This window comes from Chanodichthys erythropterus, chromosome 13 (genome assembly GCF_024489055.1).
Source record: "Chanodichthys erythropterus isolate Z2021 chromosome 13, ASM2448905v1, whole genome shotgun sequence".
In the NCBI taxonomy this organism is placed as follows: domain Eukaryota; kingdom Metazoa; phylum Chordata; class Actinopteri; order Cypriniformes; family Xenocyprididae; genus Chanodichthys; species Chanodichthys erythropterus.
The window spans coordinates 11,686,929-11,711,966 of NC_090233.1; the positions used below are offsets into that span (position 1 = coordinate 11,686,929).

The 25,038-nt window shown below is 35.0% G+C and overlaps 1 protein-coding gene across 1 annotated transcript in view; it reads left to right on the forward strand.

The window, feature by feature from the left end:
* The window catches only part of LOC137033953 (voltage-gated potassium channel subunit beta-3), a 39,692-nt gene extending 18,700 nt beyond the window's left edge, over positions 1–20,992 (forward strand). The window contains exons 2-14 of the mRNA XM_067406467.1: positions 7,106–7,149; positions 7,681–7,718; positions 8,193–8,272; positions 12,576–12,620; positions 13,335–13,379; positions 13,666–13,709; positions 13,778–13,864; positions 13,964–14,049; positions 15,638–15,758; positions 17,746–17,840; positions 18,016–18,136; positions 18,407–18,495; positions 19,622–20,992. Coding sequence (XP_067262568.1) covers positions 7,106–7,149; positions 7,681–7,718; positions 8,193–8,272; positions 12,576–12,620; positions 13,335–13,379; positions 13,666–13,709; positions 13,778–13,864; positions 13,964–14,049; positions 15,638–15,758; positions 17,746–17,840; positions 18,016–18,136; positions 18,407–18,495; positions 19,622–19,711 — 985 coding nt within the window. The 3' untranslated portion in view covers positions 19,712–20,992. The remainder of the gene's footprint in view (positions 1–7,105; positions 7,150–7,680; positions 7,719–8,192; positions 8,273–12,575; positions 12,621–13,334; positions 13,380–13,665; positions 13,710–13,777; positions 13,865–13,963; positions 14,050–15,637; positions 15,759–17,745; positions 17,841–18,015; positions 18,137–18,406; positions 18,496–19,621) is intronic.
* Positions 20,993–25,038: the final 4,046 nt, after the last annotated feature.

Below are 25,038 nucleotides of genomic sequence, written 5' to 3' on the forward strand. Positions count from 1 at the left end.
GTGTCTGTTGATGTGACCTCTTGCAGATTCAGTGGGGTCCAAAAGTGAAAATAAATGTGTAATGTCATTGCAAATTATATTATCAGCATAACAATTTGAGTGAGATGTTTACGTTTTTTTAAATGGAACTGTGTATTGAACCTTTTAGACAAAATCTAAAAAAAAAAAATTAAAAAAAAGTTTTTTTTTCTTTCAAATTTGATACATCAGGCTTTTATGGCTCATATATTCTGAGAATATGGAGCTCATACTTAAGGGAGAAATTACAGCTCAATATTATTCAGAAGCCCAAACAGAAAAAAATATGCAAGTCGGTGCACTTGCTGATATATACTGTGTATATGGACAAAAAATAAGATGAAATGTTGAAAAACAACGAGACCTTTATAACAGTATAGCAGAATACTTAAATACAATGCATATAAATATCAGATGTCATGCTATACATCCTAAAAATATGTCTTCCTAAGATATTTAAATGCTTAGTTTTATGATCAAAGCTCTGGGCAAAACATATAATACAATGATTGAGAGATGAACAAATAAACGTCTGATATATTATAATTGATACTCCCATTTTAACATGATCTTTCTAAAAAAACAAAAAAACAAAAACCTAAGTTGCTTCAGTCCAGTAAGTGTCTTAAAATATTACTAACAATATAAAAGTTATTCTTACGTTTACTTTATAAAAATCCATTTCACAGGAAAAAGACATGTGAACCTAGAAGTCGACATTTTTAGAATTATATTAAAAGGACTTAAATAAAAAATAAGGATTTTATTAAAAAGTGTGAACTATCAATCAGACGGCAAAAGGCTTGTAGTAGATTGTGAGTAACAGGTTTTGATCATGTTGTTAATTTAGAGGCCTTAGAAATCACCACTAATTATATAGGTTAAATTCAAATACTCCAGCAATAACATAAAGTGTGCAAAAGTGCACAATAAGATGGATTCTTTCAGTGCTGTCCTCACAAACTACAGTTGTGTGCATGTCTATACATACACCATAGTGGCTATGTAAACATATCAGTAAACAGAACGCCGTGGTTGTTGCGGAGGCCAGTGTTACAGCATGTGTTTGTGTGTGAACAGGATGATTTATAGCCAGGCTTGTGGTAGGAAAAAGAGAATCAGCCAAGATCTCAGCATCATTAAACACTTTCTTTCACAGAAAAAGCTTGTGTTCAAAAGAGAGAGATAAAAGAAAGTGATATAGAGGGTGCATGACTTCTAAAAGTCTTTACCTAACAAATAAAGACAATAAAAAGCCTTCACTGATGATGACCAGGCGACAAGTTATTTGTCTTTCCACTCTGAAAGTGAAATGCTGCTTCACATAACACAGTCACAACCAATCAGGAAGTGGTTTAATATAAACCTGTTTGCAGCATGATGCCTAGAATGATGCTGAAGAAACAGAAACCAAGTTATAAACGAAATGTATGGTTGTTTTGTCGCTACTGCTGCTAGGAGATATTAGAAATATTAGAAATTATGAGAGAGATATGACTTATCTTGGGCACAGTGCAAGAGCCAGCATCTGTCGACATGTGTGCATTTGTGTTGTATATGTGTTTGATTCATGTGTGGGTGGGGTGGTCGGGTTTTGCCAATATTGTTAGTAGAACCTGAAATGACCTCCCGTTGGCTGGTGTGGAAACAAAAAAAACGCTTAAAAGATTAATTCACCTAGAAATGAAAATTCTGTCATTGAACACTACCGTTCAGTGGCTTGGGGTTTGTATGATTTTTGAATGTTTTTGAAAGAACTCTCTTATAAGTGCGTTTATTTTATCAAATTTATTTTGATTCCGTGTCAAATCAACCAAAATCAACATTATTTGTTCTTTAGGCTTGCAAACCTGAAGCAAAAAACAAAACAAACCAAAAAACACAAGAAGTGCATTTTGCAATTTTTTTAACTATCACTGTTGGCACATAATGAAACGAAGATTGCTAAAGACAGCAGATTTTACTAGTAGACCTACCAATCTCTGTGTAAAAATAGAATAATGCTGCCTCCATCTTTCTAAAATAATTTTTTCACCCCTGTAAATTGGCTCCAGATCTTAGGTGAAAATTGTAATTTTGACCACCCTCTAAAAAATAGTGGATTACTCAGTAAATGTACATCTGCGACATTTAATATTCACTATTTATGTTTGTCATTCTACAGAAAAAAATATGAACAAAATCAAAAATATGAGCCGGGGTCCTCTGGTTGATTTGACACGGGATGACCCAGTAATATTGTTACAAATATTATTACAATTTAAAGTAAATATTTTCTAAGTGAATACATTATTAAATGTAATTTATTCCTGTGATCAAAGCTGAATTTTCAGCATCATTACTCCAGTCTTCAGGGTCACATGATCCTTCAGAAATCATTCTAATGATGATGATTTGCTGCTCAAGAAACATTTCTGATTATTATCAATGTTGAAAACAGTTCATATTTTTGTGGAAAGATACTTTTTTTCCGAGGTTCTTTGCTGAATAGGAATTTTAAAAGAACAGCATTTATTTGAAATAGAATTAATTTAATGCATCCTTGCTGAATAAAATATTAATTTATTTCAAAAACAAAACAAACAAACAAATCCTATTAATCCCAACCTTTCGAATGGAACATAATCACTCTTTTCCTTACAGTGAATGGGGGTTCAGAGTCTTCTCGATAGTTTGTTTAAAGGATTAGTCCACTTTTAAATAAAATTTTCCTGATAATTTACTCACCCCCATGTCATCCAAGAGGTTCATGTCTTTCATTCTTCAGTCGAAAAGAAATTAAGGTTTTTGATGAAAACATACCAGGATTATTCTCCTTAAAGTGGAATTCAATAGACTCTAGACGGTCAAAATGACAGTTTCAGTGCAGCTTCAAAGAGCTTTAAACAATACCAGACGAGGAATAAGAGTCTTATCTAGTGAAACGATTGGTCATTTTCGGAAAAAATACAACTGTAGCCGTGCATGTGCTTCCGCTTTCCGTATTCTTCAAAAAGCTTGCGCTGTGTATCCTAAGTCTTCCCTATTCTACTAAAAAAACCAAACTGGTGCTACATTCGTTCCGTAAGTAGAATAGGAAAGGGCGTTTGAAGGGTTAGTTCACCCAAAAATGAAAATTATCCCATGATTTACTCACCCTCAAGCCATCTTCTTTCAGACAAAAACAATCTGAGTTATATTAAACAAATAGGGCTGGGCAATAAACTCAAGCTCCTCTTCTCTTATGTCGAAATCCTCCAACATTTCTCATTAAAAACTATCATTTTAGACTTCTAATTCTTGAGCGGTGATTTGTTTTGCTCTATCCTCTGTGCTTCTACATTCAACAATACGTCATGCATAATGGCATAGAGTTTTGAAACGACATGAGGGAGAGTAAATAATAGCTGATTTTTTAACAGATTCTTATTCTACAAAATTTTATTAACTAATAATATTACAAAATGGTTTTTATGAGGATTACATGTAGGGATAGAAAATTTAATGGAGACTCCCCACCATGATAGAAAAACAAGTGTGTGTGGTCCTCGTGTTCACTACATTTTGGGGACCGAGTGTGTGTGTGTGTGTGTGTGTAAGCGTGCATGTAAACATGCAGCATCGACTGTAAGTATTCAGCGCATGATTCGTGTTTTCTTCCCTGCGGCTTCTCATCATATACATTCATAACGATGTGTGCGTGTGTGATTCAGCACTCTAATGCAGCGCTGTGGAAAAGAGGAAAGGATGGAGAAAGATAAAAATGAAGGATGACAGAGAAAGTGAAAATATTTGTGTCAGCGAGAAAGAGCTTTGCAGTTTTATCTCTCACCCATTCCTCTCATGTGATGAATAGATGTGCCTTTTTGCTCTGCTTTTTTAGATCAAATTAATGATTCATGCTATTAATTTAGTTATTCCTCACAGTCTTGGCTGGTAATATGTCAGCATCAATATAATGAATAGTTCATTATACACACACACACACACACACACACACACACACACACACACACACTGGACAAAAACAAATGCACAGTTGCAACATTTCTATAAATAGACTGGCCGGGCAAACAAAAATAGATGTGGAGAAGAGAAAGCGTGGTTCAGCCGCCCATCTAAACACACTGACAATCTGTCCCTTTCTGTCTCTCCGTTTCTATCGGACACATAAGTGAGCAGCGGCTCAAATGAAAAGCAGGCACGGGTAACGCATAGCTGATCTTCAACTGGTGTTCATGCATCTGTAATTAAAGCAGCCAAGGGCGCTGCTCTAGCTTTCAACTCTTTTCATTGGCTATTTTACAATGGTTATGAACACAGCTTGATATCCATTAGCCAATATATGCAATCTGATGTTAAGATGAAAAGTTGACATCTAAAAATATAGTTTAGGTATAGTATCTGTTGATTATGTCTTTGATTATTCGCATTAAAGATTTTTGGTACTTTTATATAAAAAGTTATTCTATATCCTACTCAATGTTGTTCCCAAACAATGTGTAAATTAAAGGCTATGAAAACTAATCTAGTGAAAGTGAATAAAACAACTGCTTGCCCAGTATAATAGAAAAACAAAAGTACAGATTAAACATACACATTTACTCATCTAAACATTATTAATTATATAATGTAATTATGTACTTATATTAAATTTTTACCCCATTACGATAGTACCTTTACTGTTACTGCTATCATAAAATTCATTTTTGTTATATGTAGTATTTTGAACTTACATTTAACATCTAAAATGCATAAATAACAGAATTATCCCAGTTAACAAAAATATGTTTTAGGAACATTTTGCTAATGCTCCCATTAAAGGGGACCTGTTTGAACATAAATGTGTGTCGGCAGTGTGTGCGTGCAACCACTCTATAATGGTAAAAATCCACCCACTCCTCTTTTTTTAATCCTCATAAATCATAAGCAGTGTCTCAGAACAAACCATTTGCTGATTCTAACAATGTGACGTCATACAATTATTAGGCCCCGCCCACAACTGTTGACGGACTCTGCCCTATTAGCATAGACCCCGCCCTCAGTGTGCTGTACACAGTACACCATGTTTATCGCCAGATTATTTAACAAACAGCAGCATTCAAGTAAGAAATGTATTTATTTAAAGCTACTAAAGTTATTCAGTCAAGAGCAGTGAGTGATTTTCTGTTTTTCTTTTCTTGTTTGAATCATATTAACAGTATATACAGGAGTAGGTACTGTGTATTATGCTGTTGACACTTTAATACACAGATCTAATATACACATGCGATTTCTTTGCTTGCGGTTTACGTTCAAAGACATAACCGACTGTGTTTATGTGATCTTTGTGTGTGTTTTTGACATAACCTTGTGTGTATTTGATAGTTTAAGTGAAATAAGATGTGTAAGAGAAATGACTTTAATACTAAAGCGGCGCGCCGTCTGACAGTCAGCTTTCTATGCGCCTGCTTCAGATGTGTGCGCTCAGAAAACCATATATCAGAAGTTTAAACTGTTATGGCTTTGAAAAGCATGCAGATAATAAACTTTCATGATGATGAAGAACTGCAATGTCACTTGAGCGTGACCATGATAGAGATGATAATCAAAACTAAACAGATGTTTTATCCGAGGCACAAGCTGTAGGCTCCGCCCTCTTCTGGAAAGGGGGCGGGGAGCAGCAGCTCATTTGCATTTAAAGATACATGTACAAAAACAGCATGAATTTCCTTCCACTCAAAAATGGGGAATATACAACATAGTATGTTAAATGATCTGTGGGGTATTTTGAGCTGAAACTTCACGGACACATTCTGGGGACACCAGAGACTTATATTACATCTTGTAACAGGGGCATTATAGGTCCCCCTCTTAGTATAAAAACATTCAGATTATTTCTGAATATTCTCAGAATGTTTAAACGGACAGTTTTTCCAGGTTTTTCTTGGTTATGTGAATGCTAGAGAAAACATTAAAGGATTAGTTCACTTTCAAATAAAATTTTCCTAATAATTTACTCACCCCCGTGTCATCCAAGACGTTCATGTCCAAAAAATTCCAGGATTATTCTCCTTATAGTGGACTTCAATGGAGCCCAAACGGTTGAAGGTCAAAATTACAGTTTCAGTGCAGCTTCAAAGGGCTTTAAACGATACCAGACGAGGAATAAGAGTCTTATCTATCGAAACGATCTGTCATTTTAAAAAAAAAATGTAAATGTATATACTTTATATAAACAAATGATCACCTTCCAAATGCTTCTGCCAAAATCGCACTTTCGCATTCTTCAAAAAGCTTACGCTGTATGTCCTACGCCTTCCCTATTCAACTTACGGAATGAACGCAGTGGCAGTTCCATTTTTTTCCGTAAGTAGAATAGGGAAGGTTTTGGCGGAAGCACTTGGAAGGCGATCATTTGTTTATATAAAGCATATACATTTACATTTTTTTCAAAAATGACAGATCGTTTCGCTAGATAAGAGTCGTATTCCTCGTCTGCTATCGTTTAAAGCTCTTTGAAGCTGCACTGAAACTGTCATTTTGACCTTCAACCGTCTAAGACCATTGAAGTCCACTATAAGGATAATCCTAGAATAATCCTGAAATGTTTTCATCAAAAACCTTAATTTCTTTTCAACTGAAGAAAGTGAACTAATCCTTTAATGAAATTAAATGTTATCATTTTGCAAGTGTTATGGGAACGTTACGTTTCCTATCCATCTGAAAAAAGTAGTAAGCAGTTAAAATGTAAAATTTTTTAGAATAATGTCCAACTAAAATGTTTCAGAAAAACTTTCTGATAAAATTTTGATGTGAATGTTTTCATAATGTTATTAAAGACTTTGAACAAACATTCTATTAACACTACTGGAAGAACGTTTGCTCATAACTTTGAGAGAACCTTGCCACAATGTTAGCATTGTGCATTCTGTCTGTTTGACGCAAATCCTACATACAGTATACTGAACAGCTTTTTCGTATAATACCTGTTATTATATCAGGTATTTTTGGTAAGTGATTCCTAATATGGATGAGTAGAAGACTGATACTAAGGATTGTTGCCCATGCATATATAAAAAAAAACAGAGTACTAAATATTCTTCCTCTGTTTCACCTTCTCTTTCAGAAACCTTGGAAAGTCGGGTCTACGTGTTTCTTGCTTGGGACTTGGTGAGTATCCAGAGAGCTTCAGTCATCTCTGTCTAAGACTGGAGAGTCAGTTATTTATTTATAGCTAAAGTTACTATTTCTTCCATGTTAAAATACTTTAACCCAGCTTACTCTTCTGAAAAGGTGTGCTTAATTGTATTGAATATGCTCTTGTAGTGTACTTCAAATTTTAAAAGTATATTTTTTAAAAACTGGACTTGCATAATCTAAAATTAATTAAATGAAAGGCCACTTAAGTGTACTTAAAGAGCCACTTAAAGAGAGTATACACTTCCATGACTATGTTTCTTAACACTCTTAAAGTGCACTTTGTAATAATGTGAAAATAAAAAGTACATTTTAAATCATTATGTTTAATAATCTTTTGTCATTCTTTAAAGAAGTAACTTATTATGATGTGTTAACACACGTTAAGTACTATATTTTTTACTGCAGTGTGTTTTTTGATATAACATACTAAATTGCAACTGTATTAATACACCATTCTCCTATCTCACCCTTCTGTCTCACGCACTCTTTTTCTGTTCACAGGCACCTGGGTGACATTTGGATCTCAGATCTCTGATGAGGTGAACTGTAATGTTTGGGGATAAATTTTACATTACTTCACATGATTACCTCCTAGAGCTGCACAATTAATATTTAAGAGACTGCAATCTTGATTAACCCCACAGCAGATCTATACAGGTGGAGCTGGGGAAGGTGGAGGGTTTCTGAATGTGCATTACAACAGCAAACACTACTGTATTTGTTTGAATGTTGAGCCGCCAGTGATGCAACAACAACCAATCAGCTGTGCTATGTAGATAATTACATGATCGCTACCAAATGAGTTAAAGACCTATCAGCCTGCGCCATTTAGAGTTTCGTGCCAGAACTATGTAGTTATCAGAGAAGTACTGGGATAAAAGATATAGCTAGTCTGGACGAGCTCAAATCATTTTTCTCTGGTAACTGAAACATCTTTATATTTTAACTTATTTAAATGACCTGATCTCTGACATCTTATGCATGTGTTTGTGTGTGGATGTTTTTTTCTGTAGATGGCAGAGAGTCTGATGACGATAGCCTATGAGAATGGAGTGAATCTGTTTGACACAGCAGAAGTGTATGCTTCAGGCAGGTATGACTCCCACAAATGTATTGGATAAGAGATTCTTGCTGTTTCCTCTTTGTCCTGTACTGGACCACAGGTGTAGATTTTGTTCCTATCAGTACATTTCTGAATGTATTTTGTGAAAAAAAAGTGTTTAATCGCATTGAATGAGCACTTATTTACTTCAAATCATAAAAGTATATAATTGTTTTTTGTACTCGTAGATACTGTGATATAATATTAATTAAATAAAAGGCCACTTTGTGTACTTAAAGAGAGTACACTTTCATAAGTACACTTTGTTATACTATCAAATTACTTTAAAGTAAATTTTAAGTCATTGTTTTAATACATTTTTTTATGCTTTAAAGCACATACTAAAGCACATGTAAAGTACTAGATTATAAATTGAACTGTAGTGTCTTATCCAATATTATATTTAATATATTTTAAATAGACTAAATTGCAACTTCCATAATTACAAAAGTTACGTTATTACAAATATATTTAAGTGAATGACATACAGGTTTGAACAGAAATGACATTAAAGTATATTTTAGTTTATCATAAATGCTTGTCAGTACATTCTACACTTTAACAATATTTTATCAAGACATTAGAATTATGAAATTACATATAAAGATGTACTTACTGTAAGTCCTACTTAGGTGGGTAAAAAAAAAAAAAAAAAAAAAACTGTGTAAAGTTCATCTAATTGCATTTATTAATTATAATACCTTTTCATTTAATTGCAATTAATATGCAATTTGGTGTCCAAACGTGACATTTTGTTTGCACTTAAGTATATTCTTATAACTACATTCCGTATTCTTAAAGTCCCCCTGAAATCAAAAAGTACATTTTTTATCTTTCAGTATGAATATGTTAGCCTTAATGTTATGAATAAGCTGGTGTGTTCCAATACAATGGATCACAGATTTTCATGACATCACATCGCACTTTAGTTTCTCGTCAAATCTTCGGTCCAATCAAATGCTCTCTAGAATCTGAAGTCCCGCCTCCTCCTACACTGTTACAGACGCTGAAGCCTTCGGTCATTTGCTCACACATTTACTAGGTTTTACAGAGGCTCTGACCAGCGGTAACATAAACAAAACACTATTGGTTATTTAAAAAAAGGGGCGGGGCTGTTTGAAATATCACCCTGTCTTCCTGTTTCATTTGAGATTATACGTCAACACACCCTTCAGTGGGCCTTTAAGTATTATTATTTCCATATACTCTTTGTAAAAGCATGCTAAAGTGTCCCTTTTTTTTTTTTTTTTTTTTTTACAAGAGATTGGATATTTTTCTTTATATCTCTAAGATCTGTGGTGTAGTGCAGGGCTTTCCAATCCTGATCCCGGTGAGGGAGCCTCCTGCCAGCAGAGTTTAGCTCCAGTCCCAGTTAAACAGGTGTGTTGGAGCAGATCGGAGCTAAACTCTGCAGGAAGGAGACCCTCCAGCAGCAGGATTGGACTGCGCTGATGTAATGTGGCATAACCTAGTTAGTTTGAAATAAAGGGGGTGTGAACTGAACAGCTGTTTGTAGATCTTTGTGATTGGAGGGATTGTACGAACACGCTCAACGTCATTCGTAGATTACATGAATCACCTCTGAGAAATCCACATGTCCTGCAGTGTGACATGCTATACTCCATCTAAAACTATTTTTATTATGCATGCAGCTTTTATTACCTATTGAATATTTAAAAATACATCACTGCAGGACTGATTAAAAATGTGAAATATTAACTAATGTTGAACATTTACACAATATACAACTTCCCTAATGCATTTTCATCCTAAATGCACTTTAGCATAAACTATATAATAATTTTATATATGCATATGTATTTATACTTATAGATATTGCTATTTGCTTCTGGTTATATTTCTGTATTTCATTATGTTTGTACTGTTCTCTGCACAGTGACAAAGTTGAATCTATTCTAATCGTCTAAACTATTTTATATACATTTTAAAAAGGTCAGTAGACATGCTACCCAACTGCATTGCATTTTGTGACTCATTTTAATAATTGATAAATTAAAGTGTAACTTTGCCGATGTTCAACCGCTTTGTCTGGTATGTGTAATACAGCGTTTTTAGTCGTTTTCACTGATCTGTGTGAACTGGGATAGTTTTGATAACACTGTCATCTGTACAAAGAAAAAACTTTTTAGTTTTTAGTACATCGTTGTCATTCAAACGTACCCTGGGAGTGGCATTGGATGGTAACATGCCCAGTGCATTATGGGTGTTGATGTTTTCCTTCCTTTTTGGCAAATAGTAAAAATTGCCTTTTTTCTTTGCCTTTCTACTGAATAGGCAGCCAAGTTTTATTAAAAGCCCATTTCGTCAGTGGTGAAATACACCTTTAATGACTGAATAATTTTTTAATCCATTTAAAAAATAGTTTTAAAATAGTCAGTGCTGAAAAATGAATCACCAGTAGCCAGTAGCCAGGTCACTTTTAAATGCAGGGTCACTACACTTGAAGTAGCATGTCTTTCCATTTCACGCTTTCAAAGTCATACAGCGTGCATCTGGCTGGCATACGGCTCTGGTGACCTACATTAGGACTTACATGGTCACACATAGTCACTTCTGTTTTCACATCAGCTAATTTCATGAATGTGCTGACATATTTTTTTTTTTTTTTTTTAAAGAATCTATTGAATTTGCCTCACAACTTGAGCTGTAATGGAATTAATCTCACTCCTGTAAGACACCGTTTGATTTCAGACATTAGTTCTGCAAATAATGGAAGAAACCTGGATAGAATCCTCCATTCCTCCTCTCTAATCACTTCTAATCATTGGTTTACCTGTAGCCATTTTATTTCCCTTGTAAAAAATTGTAAAGGTTTTCATACTCTAAAAAAAAAAAAACGTATTATGGAAAAATATACTTAAGATTATACTTAAGTGTGAACTGAATGTCATGTTTTTGGACCCTTAATTGCATGGTAATTGAAATTAAATGAAAATGTATATGATTAAATTTATATTAAATGCATTTAGCTGAACTTTAGAGTGCTTTTTTGATCCACTTAAGTAGGGTTTAAGTATATCTTTAATGTAATTTCATAATTACTTCTGTTGTCTTTGAAATATAAAGTGTGCTGCCGAATGTACTGACAAGCAGTTATGGTAAACTGTAAAATATACTTATATATACTTTAAAAAGTACTATAATATAATTTCTATTGTAACGTGTATGTCATGTATTTAAATTCTTTTTTATTACACATTTGTAGTACATTAGTATATTTAAAACACAACAAAGTTGTATATGTGCTTTAGTTTTTTAGTGAGCACATCAAAATAATTGCACTTAAAATCACGACAAACGATTATTAAAACATACTGATTTAAAATGTAAATGAAAACTTTTAACTTAACATTATTACAAAGTGCACTTTTTAAATTATAGTCATGAAAGTTTACTCTCTTTATAAGTACACTTAAGTGGCCTTTTATTTCATTAATATTATATTATCAGCAAATACAGTTTTTATATATATATATATATATATATATATCCTTATAAGATCATAAGTGCACACTCAATACAAAATAGTACACTTTTTTCATAAGGGTAATCACAAGGTTTACCTGTTACCTTTACTTCTTATTTCATGTTAGAAGCTTTCATTTTCAAAACATTTCATATTTTTTATTGAAATAAAAACTATATATTTTTGAATATCATCATGCCCATACACAAACAATGTGATACAAGTTACATGCTAAAGCTTAATAGAGTTTGGTATGTTCACATAAGAAACAGTAATAGTGATGCTTGTCTTAGCAAACAACACTACTAAACATCAAGAGCACAGACTCAGTTGTTTGAATGCATGCGGAGAGCCGAGGCACCTGATAAATGTGTGCTCAACTGTTCATGGCTTGTTTTGCCACAAGGCATTTACGAATCTTTTCCTCTCAATCTCTGTTTCTATATGCACATTCTCTTCAGCACTCTCCTCTTGTTCTTGCTGTCATGTTGTTGCCCTTCTATCATTTGTTTCTTTATTCTCTTTTTCCTTACATAGAGTATAAATGCAATTAATATACTGAGAGTAAGAAATAAAATGTATATGACTACTGTAATATATATATTATAATACGTTTATGTAATATATATGTAATATATTTAGCCATTGTGGAATATCAGCTAAAATATTTCTTCTTAAAAACAAGACTGAGATTGAGGCTAATTAATCTAATGAATCTAATCTTCTTTTTTCCCAGTGTAGAAATAATAATAATAATAATAATAATGTATAATTGATTTTCAGATTTTGTGTCCTTTTTTTCTGCAGGGCTGAAATCACTCTAGGGAATATCATTAAGAAGAAAGGCTGGAGGTGACCTGTTTTTATTCTTATGCCTCTCATTTTGGGTGAATTTTGTGTCAAATCAGTTTGCATGAATTAAGTTAATCTTTTACATTATATCTTGTATTTCTTTTTTTGCTCTGGGTTTGTCAGGTTGAGTTCAGAGTAGATGTGGGCAGGGCTTGACATTAACACCCGCTGACCAGGGCTTGAATTTCGGCGTGAGATTGCGTGCATTCGGATAATTTTACTCGTTCCCGCAGATTTTGTGCTCACACCCAAAGTATGCGCACATAAAGTACTAAATTGAGTTATTTTTCGCTGCTTATTGTGATTAAACAGTCAAATACACACAAAATAATGTCAAAATGCCAGTCAGGTGATGCTTTAAGTGAACTTAAACAGTTGAGAAAGAAACCGCATGTGTAACAGTATATTGGATCCGTGCATCAGGTCTTAAAGTGACAGCAGCCTAATATACCTGCTGCCAAATTATGAGATAATATTAAAAATATCTATATGGCAATTTTTCCATCAATGTCACAATTGTGGCCAGTGAAAATGCTAAGTGGCTAGTAACTTTGGAAAACCACTAACCACAGTGGCTGGTGAGCAAAAAAGTTAATGTCAAGCCCTGGATGTGGGTGTTATCTGGATTCAGTAGAGCAAACTTATAGGACAGGATTAGGCTTGTCCTCTCTATAATAACCACCATTTCCCCCCCCAAAAAAAAATCTGTTTCAGACGGTCCAGTTATGTAGTAACGACTAAGATCTACTGGGGAGGACAGTGAGTATCTGTTCAGTTCTACAAGCATATATTCAGAATGACACGAATGTGTCAGGATAGTGTCCAAATGAATATATAAACAAAATGTCTTTTACAAATGTAACTGTGCAGTTGAAAGAACTTAAATTTATTTTTGAACCAAAATCTGTTAGTAAAGTCTCAAAATATCCACATACAAATCTCAAGTGATCAGCAAATACAGTATATATCAGTGAATATATTCATCTTGAGTTTTTTTCTGATTCCATATCTTCTTCTCTCTGACATCTGCATTCGTAATCCTCAGGGCAGAGACAGAGAGAGGCCTGTCTAGAAAACACATCATAGAAGGTAAAGTGCCGCCTCCATTATGATGATAATAATTAAGCGCACAGACAGTGATGGTGATGTATCTACAGGTCTCAGAGGCTCTCTGTCTAGACTACAGCTGGATTATGTGGATATTGTCTTTGCCAACCGAAACGATGTCAACAGCCCTATGGAAGGTCTATCATTGCTTTTACATCTTGCATGGCATGTGTTACCAATGCATAATTTATGCTATATCGCTTATCATGAGCACTGTTGTGTGTTTGTTCTTTCAGAGGTAGTACGTGCGATGACATTTGTTATAAACCAGGGTATGGCCATGTACTGGGGAACGTCACGCTGGAGTGCCATGGAGATCATGGTAGGATCTGTCGTCCCTCAATATACCAAAGTTCATTCCATAAGCATCTGTTCTTCATTATATAACACATTTACCATTGTAATGAAATAAGTGTATACCAGTGTTGGGAAACTTTGAAACTGTATGTTGTCAAGCCACAAGCTTGCAATTTATAGTAGTTATTACACTACAAGCTACCAAGACCTAAGGGCATTTTAAATGTATGTGCAGGTCACACATGCGCATTAAATTTTTTTGCAGTAATTATCCACAAGGTTGCACCCGTGCCCTGGGGGCATCGATTCACAAGGTAGATGAAGAAAAACTGCATAAACGGAAAAGACCGGTGTCATGAGAAATCAAGTCCCCCCAGGAATCAGGTCTCCTTTAGGACCCAGGCGGTAATGCCTGATTAAAAAAAAGTTTTTATTGTGATGTTTGGACTAATTTTAACCTATTTCACTATTGTATGATGTTTATTACATTAAGTTCACAAACAATATGCTTGAAATACAAAATGAATGCCTATGTATTGCAAAAAACACAACCATGCCTAAAAATGTATTTTTTTATAAGGATAGGGATTGTTTTTCAACATACTATGTTCTGTAAAAGTAATTTAATATTGATTTTACATAATAATAGCAATGTGGTATAGTACATAATATTATTATTATAATTTTTTAATAAATTAACTAGCAATGCTTGATTTCACAATATAGCTTTAGTTATATACTAGTATATAAACCATGTAATTTAAAAGACATTAATGGTAATTACAACGCATTTTAAATGATAGAAATCGTAATGTGATTTTGCAGGAATTATAATCAGGCGCTAAAAATACTACCCATTAAAAGTCTGTTGAACCAATGGGATCACTCAAGTCCTAAAGGAGACCCGATTCCTGGGGGGACTCAATTTCTCACCACACTGGAACGCATGCGAGCTACAGTGACAATAGAGGCCTATATAGATGAGAGATTGTGCGAAGAAGTTAGAAAGTACCCTCATATGTACTTTAGCATGAAAGAATACAAAGATATGTACATGGGTTGTAACTCGTGGCGAGAGATTGCTCAAAACTGCGCATGCATCGAACACCTGTGTACTCGTACGAGTCAAGTGAAGTATACTTTGCAAGGCTGTATGTTCGACTGTGTGCATATGCATAAAAAACGAAGTATACCTAGGGCTTTAGCAGCTCCATGTCAACCTTTCTTGCTCATTGTGACAACTAAAGTCTGCCACACCCACTCCAGTCACGCGTCAAAGCAGCCGGAGCAACTTTTCTCTATTTACATGCATTGGCGAGTGACCTATGTACGAAAATCATCCCGACAGGTCTAGAATATAAACACTTATAAAAGGCTTACCATAGTGAATCAGGGTAAGGCAAAAACATGTTTTGAAAGAAAGATTGATGTATTGATGTAAATTTTGTTCATTTTGAACAAGAAAAAGCTACATAGTGTACCTTTAAATTTGTAGTGTCACTTCTTTTAGTTACTCCTCAACACTGCTGTAGACAACACTGGTTGTTAACATCTCGGCCAAAGAAAGGAAAATTTAACCTTTTCTTGTCTTCTGTGTGTGTTTGTGTGTTTAGGAGGCGTACTCTGTAGCGAGGCAGTTTAACTTAATCCCACCAGTATGTGAGCAGGCCGAGTATCACTATTTCCAGAGGGATAAAGTCGAGGTGCAGCTGCCAGAGCTCTACCACAAGATCGGTCAGTCCACAAAAGTTACCTTAAAATGAAACACAATTGGGACATTACCATTAACCATACTTTTGAAAGGAGCATGGAAATAATATATGTTAAAAGAATATACTTAAATGCGAACTGAATGTAATGTTTTCAGACACTTAATGGGTTAGTTCACCCAAAAATAATTTACTTACCCTCAAGCCATCCTATCTTTTTCAGTCAAACACAATCTGAGATATATTTAAAAATATCCTGGCTCTTCCTAGGTTTATAATGGAAGTGAATGGGGGCCACATTTTGAAGCCAAAAAAACCCCCGACAAAACACATTCATCCATCATAAAAATAATCATTATGGCTCCAGGGGTTAATAAAGGCCTTCTGAAGTGAAGTGATTGGTTTTAGTAAGAAAAATATCCATATTTAAAACTTTATTAACTATAATAACTAGCTCCTGGCAGACAGCCATACACATCGATTTGTGGCGGAAGAGTAACCTCTGACCCGAGTCGACGCATGATGTAATGACGAACGCGCAGAGGATAGAGCAAAACAAAACACCGGCCACGAGTTAGAAGTCTAAAACAATTATTGTCATTCACTGTCATTATAAAGCTTGGAAGAGCCAGGATATTTTTAAATATATCTCTGATTGTGTTCGTCTGAAAGAAGATAGTCATATACACCTAGGATGGCTTGAGAGTGAGTAAACCATGGGATAATTTTTGGGACAACTATCCCTTCAATTGCATGTTAACTGCAATTAAATGAAAATGTATTATAGTTTGTGTTAATGTATTGATTTTTTAACTTAAGTAGGACTTAAGTACATCTATATAATTTCAAATTACTTTCATAATTACTACTATTGTCTTTGAAATATGGTTAAAGTGCACTGATGAATGTACTGACAAGCATTTATGGTAAGCTAAAATGTACTTTAATGTGAATTTAGTACATGTAATATTGAATACTACATTATCTACAATTATAATCAAGTATTTTACATATACTTTAGTATGTTAGTCAACACATCAAAATGAGTGTACTTATTTAAAGCATGAACATTCTAAAAACAATGATATAAAATGTACTTTAAACTAAAAATTTGAATTTTACATTATTATTATTACAATTTTACATTTTAAAGTGTGGCTACCTAATTGTAAGAAACGGTTATGAAGGTGTACTCTCTTTAAGTACAGTGAAGTACCCTTTTATTTCATTAATATTATATTATCTGCAAGAACATTTTTTTTTTTTTTAAATATACTTTTAAAAATTGAAATACACTAAGTGCACATTTAGTACTGTTAAGCACCATCTTTTTCACAAGCATATGCATTAATCTAATGTGTAAAGCCAGATACATTCTCTATGCAGACGTGAACGCTAGGTTAACACATCACACGTATGCTGTCTCATCCTATTTTAACATGAAACAGTCCAGAGGACAATATAATTACTTTCAATTGTCTATCTTTAAACCAAATGTGTTATTAAACCAAAACATGTGCCATTAAACCAAATGGCAGTTGTGATGTTTTGTAAGTATGCAAAGTGCCATGGGCCGCAGATGTCATGTGACTGATCACTCTACTGTATATTAGCGCAGATAGTTACAGATAGGGAAAATCTACTAAGTGTTTTTCACACTAATATGAGCTCTCCGAAAATCAGTCACTGGTGATTTTTTTTGGTGTTTTTGAAATGTTTTATGCTACAAATATATATTTTGTTAATACTGAATCTACCAGCAGGGACTTTTTAATGAAACTAACCCTGTCCCCATGTTCCAGATGGAAAATATAAACAAAATGGTCTGAAGAAGTAGTTCAAACCACAGTACTATGATGCAAATGCAACTTTTGCAATGACCGTCTTCTTAAATTATGTACATTTTAAAATTAATTACTTTTATTTTATGACTTAATTGTTTGATTTGAGTTTTAATTAGGACAGATGTCAACTTAAACTCCATGTCTTGTGACTGTCACACGCTCGGCCAGGTGTTGGAGCGATGACCTGGTCTCCTCTCGCATGTGGGCTGATCACTGGAAAATACAGCGATGGCGTTCCAGACTGTTCAAGAGCTGCAATGAAAGTGAGTCATAGAGAGTTTGTCAACCGTAGATTTTCTCTCCTCCTCATATGTATCTCTTTTCAATTTCCTGATGTCATTTGAGTTGATATTTTGTTATCTAATGCAATGACATTCATATTACAGCCCTGTACTTGATGAATACATGGTCTCTTATCAATGTTCGATTGTTTTTTAGGGTTATCAGTGGCTAAAGGAGCGAGTGTACAGTGAAGAAGGGCGCAGACAGCTTGCAAAAATCAAAGAGCTCCATCTGGTGGCTGACAGGCTGGGCTGCACGGCTGCTCAACTTGCCATTGGTGAGTGTTTCTCTGCTCAGCCACACTTTTGACTATTGGTGCCAATGGTCTGGTTCACTTTCAAGCTTATTCTGGCCAAGAATCATCCACTTATATGTGCTGAGTTGTGAAAAATAAGTCAGTTATATTAAAGCATGCCAGACTGAGAAAGTGCCATTGCAATTTGTATATGCATCAGACAGTCACTAAACGGCCTGTGCATTCAAATGTCTCCATGTTCTTAATAAAAAAGTGCTTGTCTAAAATAACATTGTGAAATTTCTCACTCAGCGTGGTGTTTGCGCAGTGAAGGGGTCAGTTCTGTACTTCTAGGTGTCTCAAATACAGACCAACTTCTTGAGAACCTCGGAGCGCTTCGGGTAACACACACACACACACACACACACACACACACACACACACACACACACACACACACACACACACACACACACACACACACACTCACACTGTTTGTGTTTTAATATATTTTAAAATAATTTATTCCTGTGATGAAAAACTTTTATTCAAAATTTCAGCATCATTACTCCAGTCTTTAGTGTCACATGATCCTTCAGAAATCATTCCCTTGTGAAAAAATTATATTACATGTGTATTTGCAGTGCACTTTAACTCTTAAAAGTATATTTAAAAAAAAAAAAAAAAAAAACTATACTTGCAGGTAATATACTGTAATATTAATTAAATAAAAGTCCACTAAAGTGTTCTTAAAGAAAGTAATCATTCATGACTACTGTCTGTTTCTTAAGACACTTAAGTACACTTTTAAAATGTGCACTTTTATAATGATGTAAAATGCAAAGTTTTACTTTTAAAGTCTTTTGTCATGCACTTATTTTCAAATGTTGACTAACATGTAAAATACTTATAATTTATAATTTTTACTGTAGTGTGTTCATTTTAAATATTTTTTAAATGTACTAAATTGCAACTGTATCATTACACAAAAATGTGTAATTACAAATATTTAAATACATGACATACTGTATGTTTAATAGAATTTACATAAGTTTTTTTTGTTTACCATAAATGCTAGAAATTCTACACTTAATTCTACAATGAATTATGAAATGACATAAAGATGTATTTAAGTCCTACTTAAGTTGGTAAAAAGCACTCTTAAGTTAAGTATAATACATTTAGTTGCATAAAACATGCAGTTGAGTGTCTGAAAACATTACATTCAATTCACACTTTACATAATAATTACTTTTTTAAGTGTGCAAAAGTGTACATCTTTTTCACAAAGTTTCAAATATTCTGATTTGATGTTCAAGAAACATTTCGTATTACCCACGTTGAAAACATTTGTGTTGCTTAATATTTCTGTGGAAACCGTGATACATTTTTTGATACATTTCTTTGATTAGAGAGTTAAAACGAACAGCACTGATTTAAAATAGAATCTTTTGTAACGTCTTTACTGACACGTTTGATCAATGAGACGCAGCCGTTCTAATAACACTGTTTTCATATTCTCTCCAGGTGCTGTCTCAGATGACGCCTCAGACTGTGAGCGAGATGGATGCTCTCCTGGGCAACAAGCCTCACTCCAAGAAAGAGTCACGTGCGTGAGGGAACTAGAGAGATGACATGAACATGTGCAGCCAGAAAAGACAAAGAAAGCAAGGGGGGGAAAGACGGAACACGGCGTACCATCGCTTTTCTGCTCTCCCGTATATTACAACACCTGCATGCCTTCTTCAACATGCTTCCAGCCCATACCGCACTGCTCTCTGTAACCCTACTCAAATATCCCAACATAACCTACCAATTAAACATGGAAACGGCTGTCCGCAACATCACAGAAATGCGACGAACGAGAACATTTCCATTTCTTTATTCGCAGAGACTGAAGTTTCAGTCTTCCAGGAGGACGTACTTCCGATCGAAGGAGGCGAATGAGAAAACTTCTTTATCAGCAGGCCCAGATGGAATCTGTACTTTTTTGCAGTTTCCATTGTGGAATTCCGCCGTTTTCACTATGGAATGCCACCGTTCCAACTGCGGAATTCTGTGCAATGGAATGAAGCTAAGAGTGCTATGTTATTATTGGCAGCTGGAAGCATTATCAAATATTTATTAAACGAACAATGTGCCGGGCGCATGATGTGTAAAAGTTTGCGAATCGTAGGCATTCTGCGGAAATCTGCTCAGATTCCGCGTGGGCCTGGATGTGCGAGTGTGTGCTCAAGAAAGTATGAACGAGTGTTTGCGCGCGTGTATGAAGTGACTCTTTCGCTCCGACTCTCCACTGCTGGTGTTGCACCTGAGTGACTTGGGAAATGAAAGCCAGGTGGACTTTACACAAGTGAAGATGTTTCTGAGGTGCCCGTCCCTTTTGTTGGGGCATTCGCCGCCTGTCACGTTTCATTCTCGCGGTGCAGGAGAGCGTGGCAAAGACTCCGGCGTGTGACGGGAGCAACATGCAGCAACTGCAAACAGCTGTTTGGACACATCACAAGTCTTCCTCCATTTCCCTCCTTTCCATCTCTCCTTGTGTTTACAATGGTGCACCTGTCCCTTTAAGAGAAGTTAGGGGAGGGGCGTGGGAGTGTGTATATGGTACCTTGCAAACATATTCAGACCTTCACCAATTCACACATTTAAAAACAAGTAATTTAGTCACTGCTACTATTGCTATCAAACAACTGATCAGAACTCATCCCACAAGAAAGATACCTCAAAACATGTGGCTTGTTTAAGAGAGGTGTGCTATTAGTTTTCTAAGTGATTTTAATTTAAAAAATAAAAATAAAAAATAGAAGACCCCAATGGTAATAGTCTTATTTAAAGGAATTAAAATGGATTTAAGGGAATAAAGATCAAGAAAGAACAGTAAAAGAATGAGAACCAGTTTAACTGTTTAAGAATGAATTTGAACTTTTTTGCAGATAATATTAAAAAATATGCACACATTCAATATTTTGAAAACTCAAAACAGAAAAATGCTTCTAGTCTCGTCACATTCAATTATGAATGATATAAAACACATAACTGACAACCTATTTTTTTCGATTCAGAAAGACAAAAGTTGAGTAGTTTGCATCGCTGGATATTACTGTTGGTCGTTCAGCTTTTCTTTAGTAAAATACTACTAACATCTTACCTCACATTTTACTTAAAACTGAAGCGCTTGATGAAAGTCTGATATAAACCATTCCAAACACAGATTTCGTATGAATTGCACAATGCCATTCGTACGGATATGTACGATTGTTTAGGAAAAACGTAAGCATGATCCCTAAACCTAACTATCAGTGTAATGCGTGAATAATATTTGTATGAATTCATACAAATTAGCCACCAATTCGCCCAAACGCAAAATAGCTATTAACATGCCATGAGAATGAGTTGGTATAGAAACAGCGTTTTTCTACTTTAGTTTGAAAATCTAAAATCTTTTGTTTGGAACTGAAACTGAAAATTTGAACGCAAACATCGTTAAAGTCGTGATAAAAAGAAAGTAGCACAGCGCGAGGGCGGGACAACCTGTCACTCACATGAGATCCACCAATAGCAAGCCACAACCATCTAAACATCCAATCAATTCCCACAACAAAATCAAGTCCCACAGATGTATGTTTGGGAAGTATGACTGGGCCAGATATGTTTGCTCGAATAATAGCAGGCAAAGAGGATCATTATTTTTTCAAATCTATTTTTGGTGCTTGTTTTGTGCAGAAGATACATACTTATGTGCAGGATTTGTAATTCATTATAATTTAAAAATTGGTTCTTGGTCTGAATACTTTTGTAAGGCATCACATGTGTGGGGCTTGGCTTCAGCGGTCAGCATCCTTTGCACTAAGTGGACAGAGTCATAATTTAAAGGTCATAGTTCACAAATAGTCATAAAGGGTCATAGGTTAACATGACCAGAGAACTGTGCTAGTATTGCTTTGTGTGTTTGACAAATACAAGCTGCGTCAGTGACAATGAAAAGCGAAGCGCTTCACTTTTAACGTGTTTGTGTCATTCCGTGATTTCAGACAGAAAGACACAGATTGGCTTAATATCTTTTGTTCATTTCCCATCAGTCATTACTGAATATCAGAAGGCTCTTAAATCCACCTGCTGTTACCACAGAAAATCATTTGGACTGATCCTCAGCTTGCAAAAATAAAAATGTTGTTTAAAGTAATGCATTTAAAATGACATCTAGGGGCAAATGCACTACAAGGTTTTAAGCTGAAATGTGAAGCTCGGCTGATGCTTTGTACAGAGAAGGGTAGTAAGAGATTTTCTCACATTAGTCTTTCAAAATTGTATGTATTTTAACATTTGTCATATTGCAATGCCTTGCCCCATAGACTTCCACTATAGCAAGTGCATTACTGTGAAAATGCATCTTTTATTTTTTGCAAACTAAAGCTACAACCAAAAACAATTTTCTGTGGTAAATTGACAGCACGCTGCTAAACCCTACGGAAGCTCGTTTCTGCCGCGGAATAAAAAATCAAAAAGTTAATTGTGACTTTCTATCTTGCAATTCTGATTTTATTTCTCGCAATTGCTAGTATATCTCATATTTCTGACCGTTTTCCCATTCCGAGTTTATAACTCGCAATCCCTCATAAGTGTGAGAGAGAAACTGGGAATTGCGAGAAAAAAATCAGAATTGTGAAATACAAACTGAGAATTCTGTTAGAAAACAGTCAGAATCGTGAGATAAAAAGTCACAATAACTTTTTTTTATTTTTTTATTCTGTGGCTGAAACAAGCTTCCATAGCACCCAGTCAAGACAAAAACATTTAACTCAGCACAAAAAACAGGCACAAACAGAATTCTACCCTTTATATTGAACTGAGATCAGTTTTGCAATCTTTTGATCTGGCTCATATGTGTTGAATTTGAGAAACTAGACCTAGGTCAGCAAAGCTAGCAAGATTCACTGTATTTGTTACACTTACAATCTGGTTCTTTATTTTTATGTTGTTTGAATTCAATCCAATTCAATTTTATTGGATAGTTCGATTTGCTTTCCACAAAAAAAATTCAAGCATAAGCTTTACACTGCGTTCACACTGCCAGCGACTATCTTCAGACTGCAAATCCAAATCAATTTTTTTCTCAAATCAGATCTTTTTTTTAGGCAGACTGTCCGCACTGTTCATTGCAAGTGATCAAGTAAGACTTGTGTGTCCAGTGACCGATTTGAGAAGCCAGAGCATCCAGACTGACACACACATCTGTAAAAATCTGATTGGAATCGCATTTCAAACCACCTCCCTGGTTGGAATCAGATTAGAAAAAATCAGATTTCATGTTTTTTTTTTGTTTGTTTTTTTTTTTTGCTGTTCAGACTTTCATAAACTGATCTGGCTAAAATCTAGATATGCAAAAAAGAAAAAGAAAATAAAGTGTTGCTGGCAGTCTGAGGTCACTTGTGGGCAGTCCCATATTGGTTGCCTAACGTTTATGAATGACATTCACGGATGTTATTCCATGTTGTAGACAATGAATACGTTTTCTTGCCACTAAAAACAAACATTTTGGAGGGAAAAGTCTAATATAAATGGAATCAGTACAAAAAATGCTCAAAATTAAAGATGAACGAGAAACAGCGAGTGCTCTTTGCCATCACGGCTTTTTATCTGCGGCGAAAGCACCGCCAGTCTGTCTGGGTTCACAAAACCATTCTGGCTTGGACTCAGCATGGCGAGTACCACCGTATGAACAAGGAGACATATCATAAATTACAGGACAGTTGCTAAACGCAACTGATTTCTACTCAAATCTAGCCCAAAACTAGCCCAATTGCATTTCAGGGGGTCCCCCCGGTAAAAATCACATTCTGTCGGGTAAAATTTGTGTTTTTGACGGGGTTCCCTCGTAAAATTCACATTCCAGGAGCTAAATATCATGTTATTTGGGGTTGCTTGAAAAACAACCTGTGGTAATAGTGTTAAAGTAGCTCAATTCCACGGGAAAACCGTGGACTTGGCAACACTACAGGTAACGGATCACGTGCGCTCCACTGACTTTACTCCTATAGATTGTCCCTCCTGAAAGTCGCTTTTCATTTGCATAAAGATAAACATGAGCGGTGCAGAGATGACACAAGTTTATTAGCATCACTGGTTCCCTTGACAAAAACCCAATATGATTTTTCCATAGGCTTTTGGATTATCACAAAAAATTATAGCTCTCCATTGAAATTAAGGAGATTGTATCACTTTGTTGCTGGTAGTGTGAACACAGCTTTACTCTATTAAACAGGGAATGCACAGCATAACAGATCTGAGATCAGTTTTGCTGCTTTTCTTGGCATACCAAAAGTTAAAGGGCGTATGGTCAAGTTGGTCCTGTGTCAGTTCTGAATGAAGTAACACAAGTCCCTTTAGTGCTAATCCAAGTTCACCTCTGTATTCAGCACTGTCTGGTTCTGATATCTCTTTGTATTTACAGTTCTCAATGACTTCTGGAAGTATTGCACCTGAGTTGGTTACTGAAACATTTTTTGGCAAGATGGAAAGGCATCGAAATGACTGATCTTTTTTAACCAACGTGCATAATCATTAGCAGGACTGAACTATCATTAGTGTATATCACTAATGTATATATACATTTAGTGCACTCCCTCATATGGTAATTTTGCCTGAATATGTTAAATTTACTGTCATGCAACAAGAAAAAACAAAAAAAAACAAAAAAAAAAAACAACAACAAACAAACAAGAAACATGCCCTGTACTGAATGTATCTTGCTTGCCTTTAAAATGTGTGGAGAAAACTATTGTCACAGGAGTCATTTATGTCAACTACTGGAGCATGACGATCACAGCAACACCTGCATGATTCATGCGCACATACACACGTCTGTGTTGAAGAATGTTGTGAATGTCATCCAACAGCACAAATTTACAGCGCACAAAACTCTAAAACGCATCTAAAAGGTC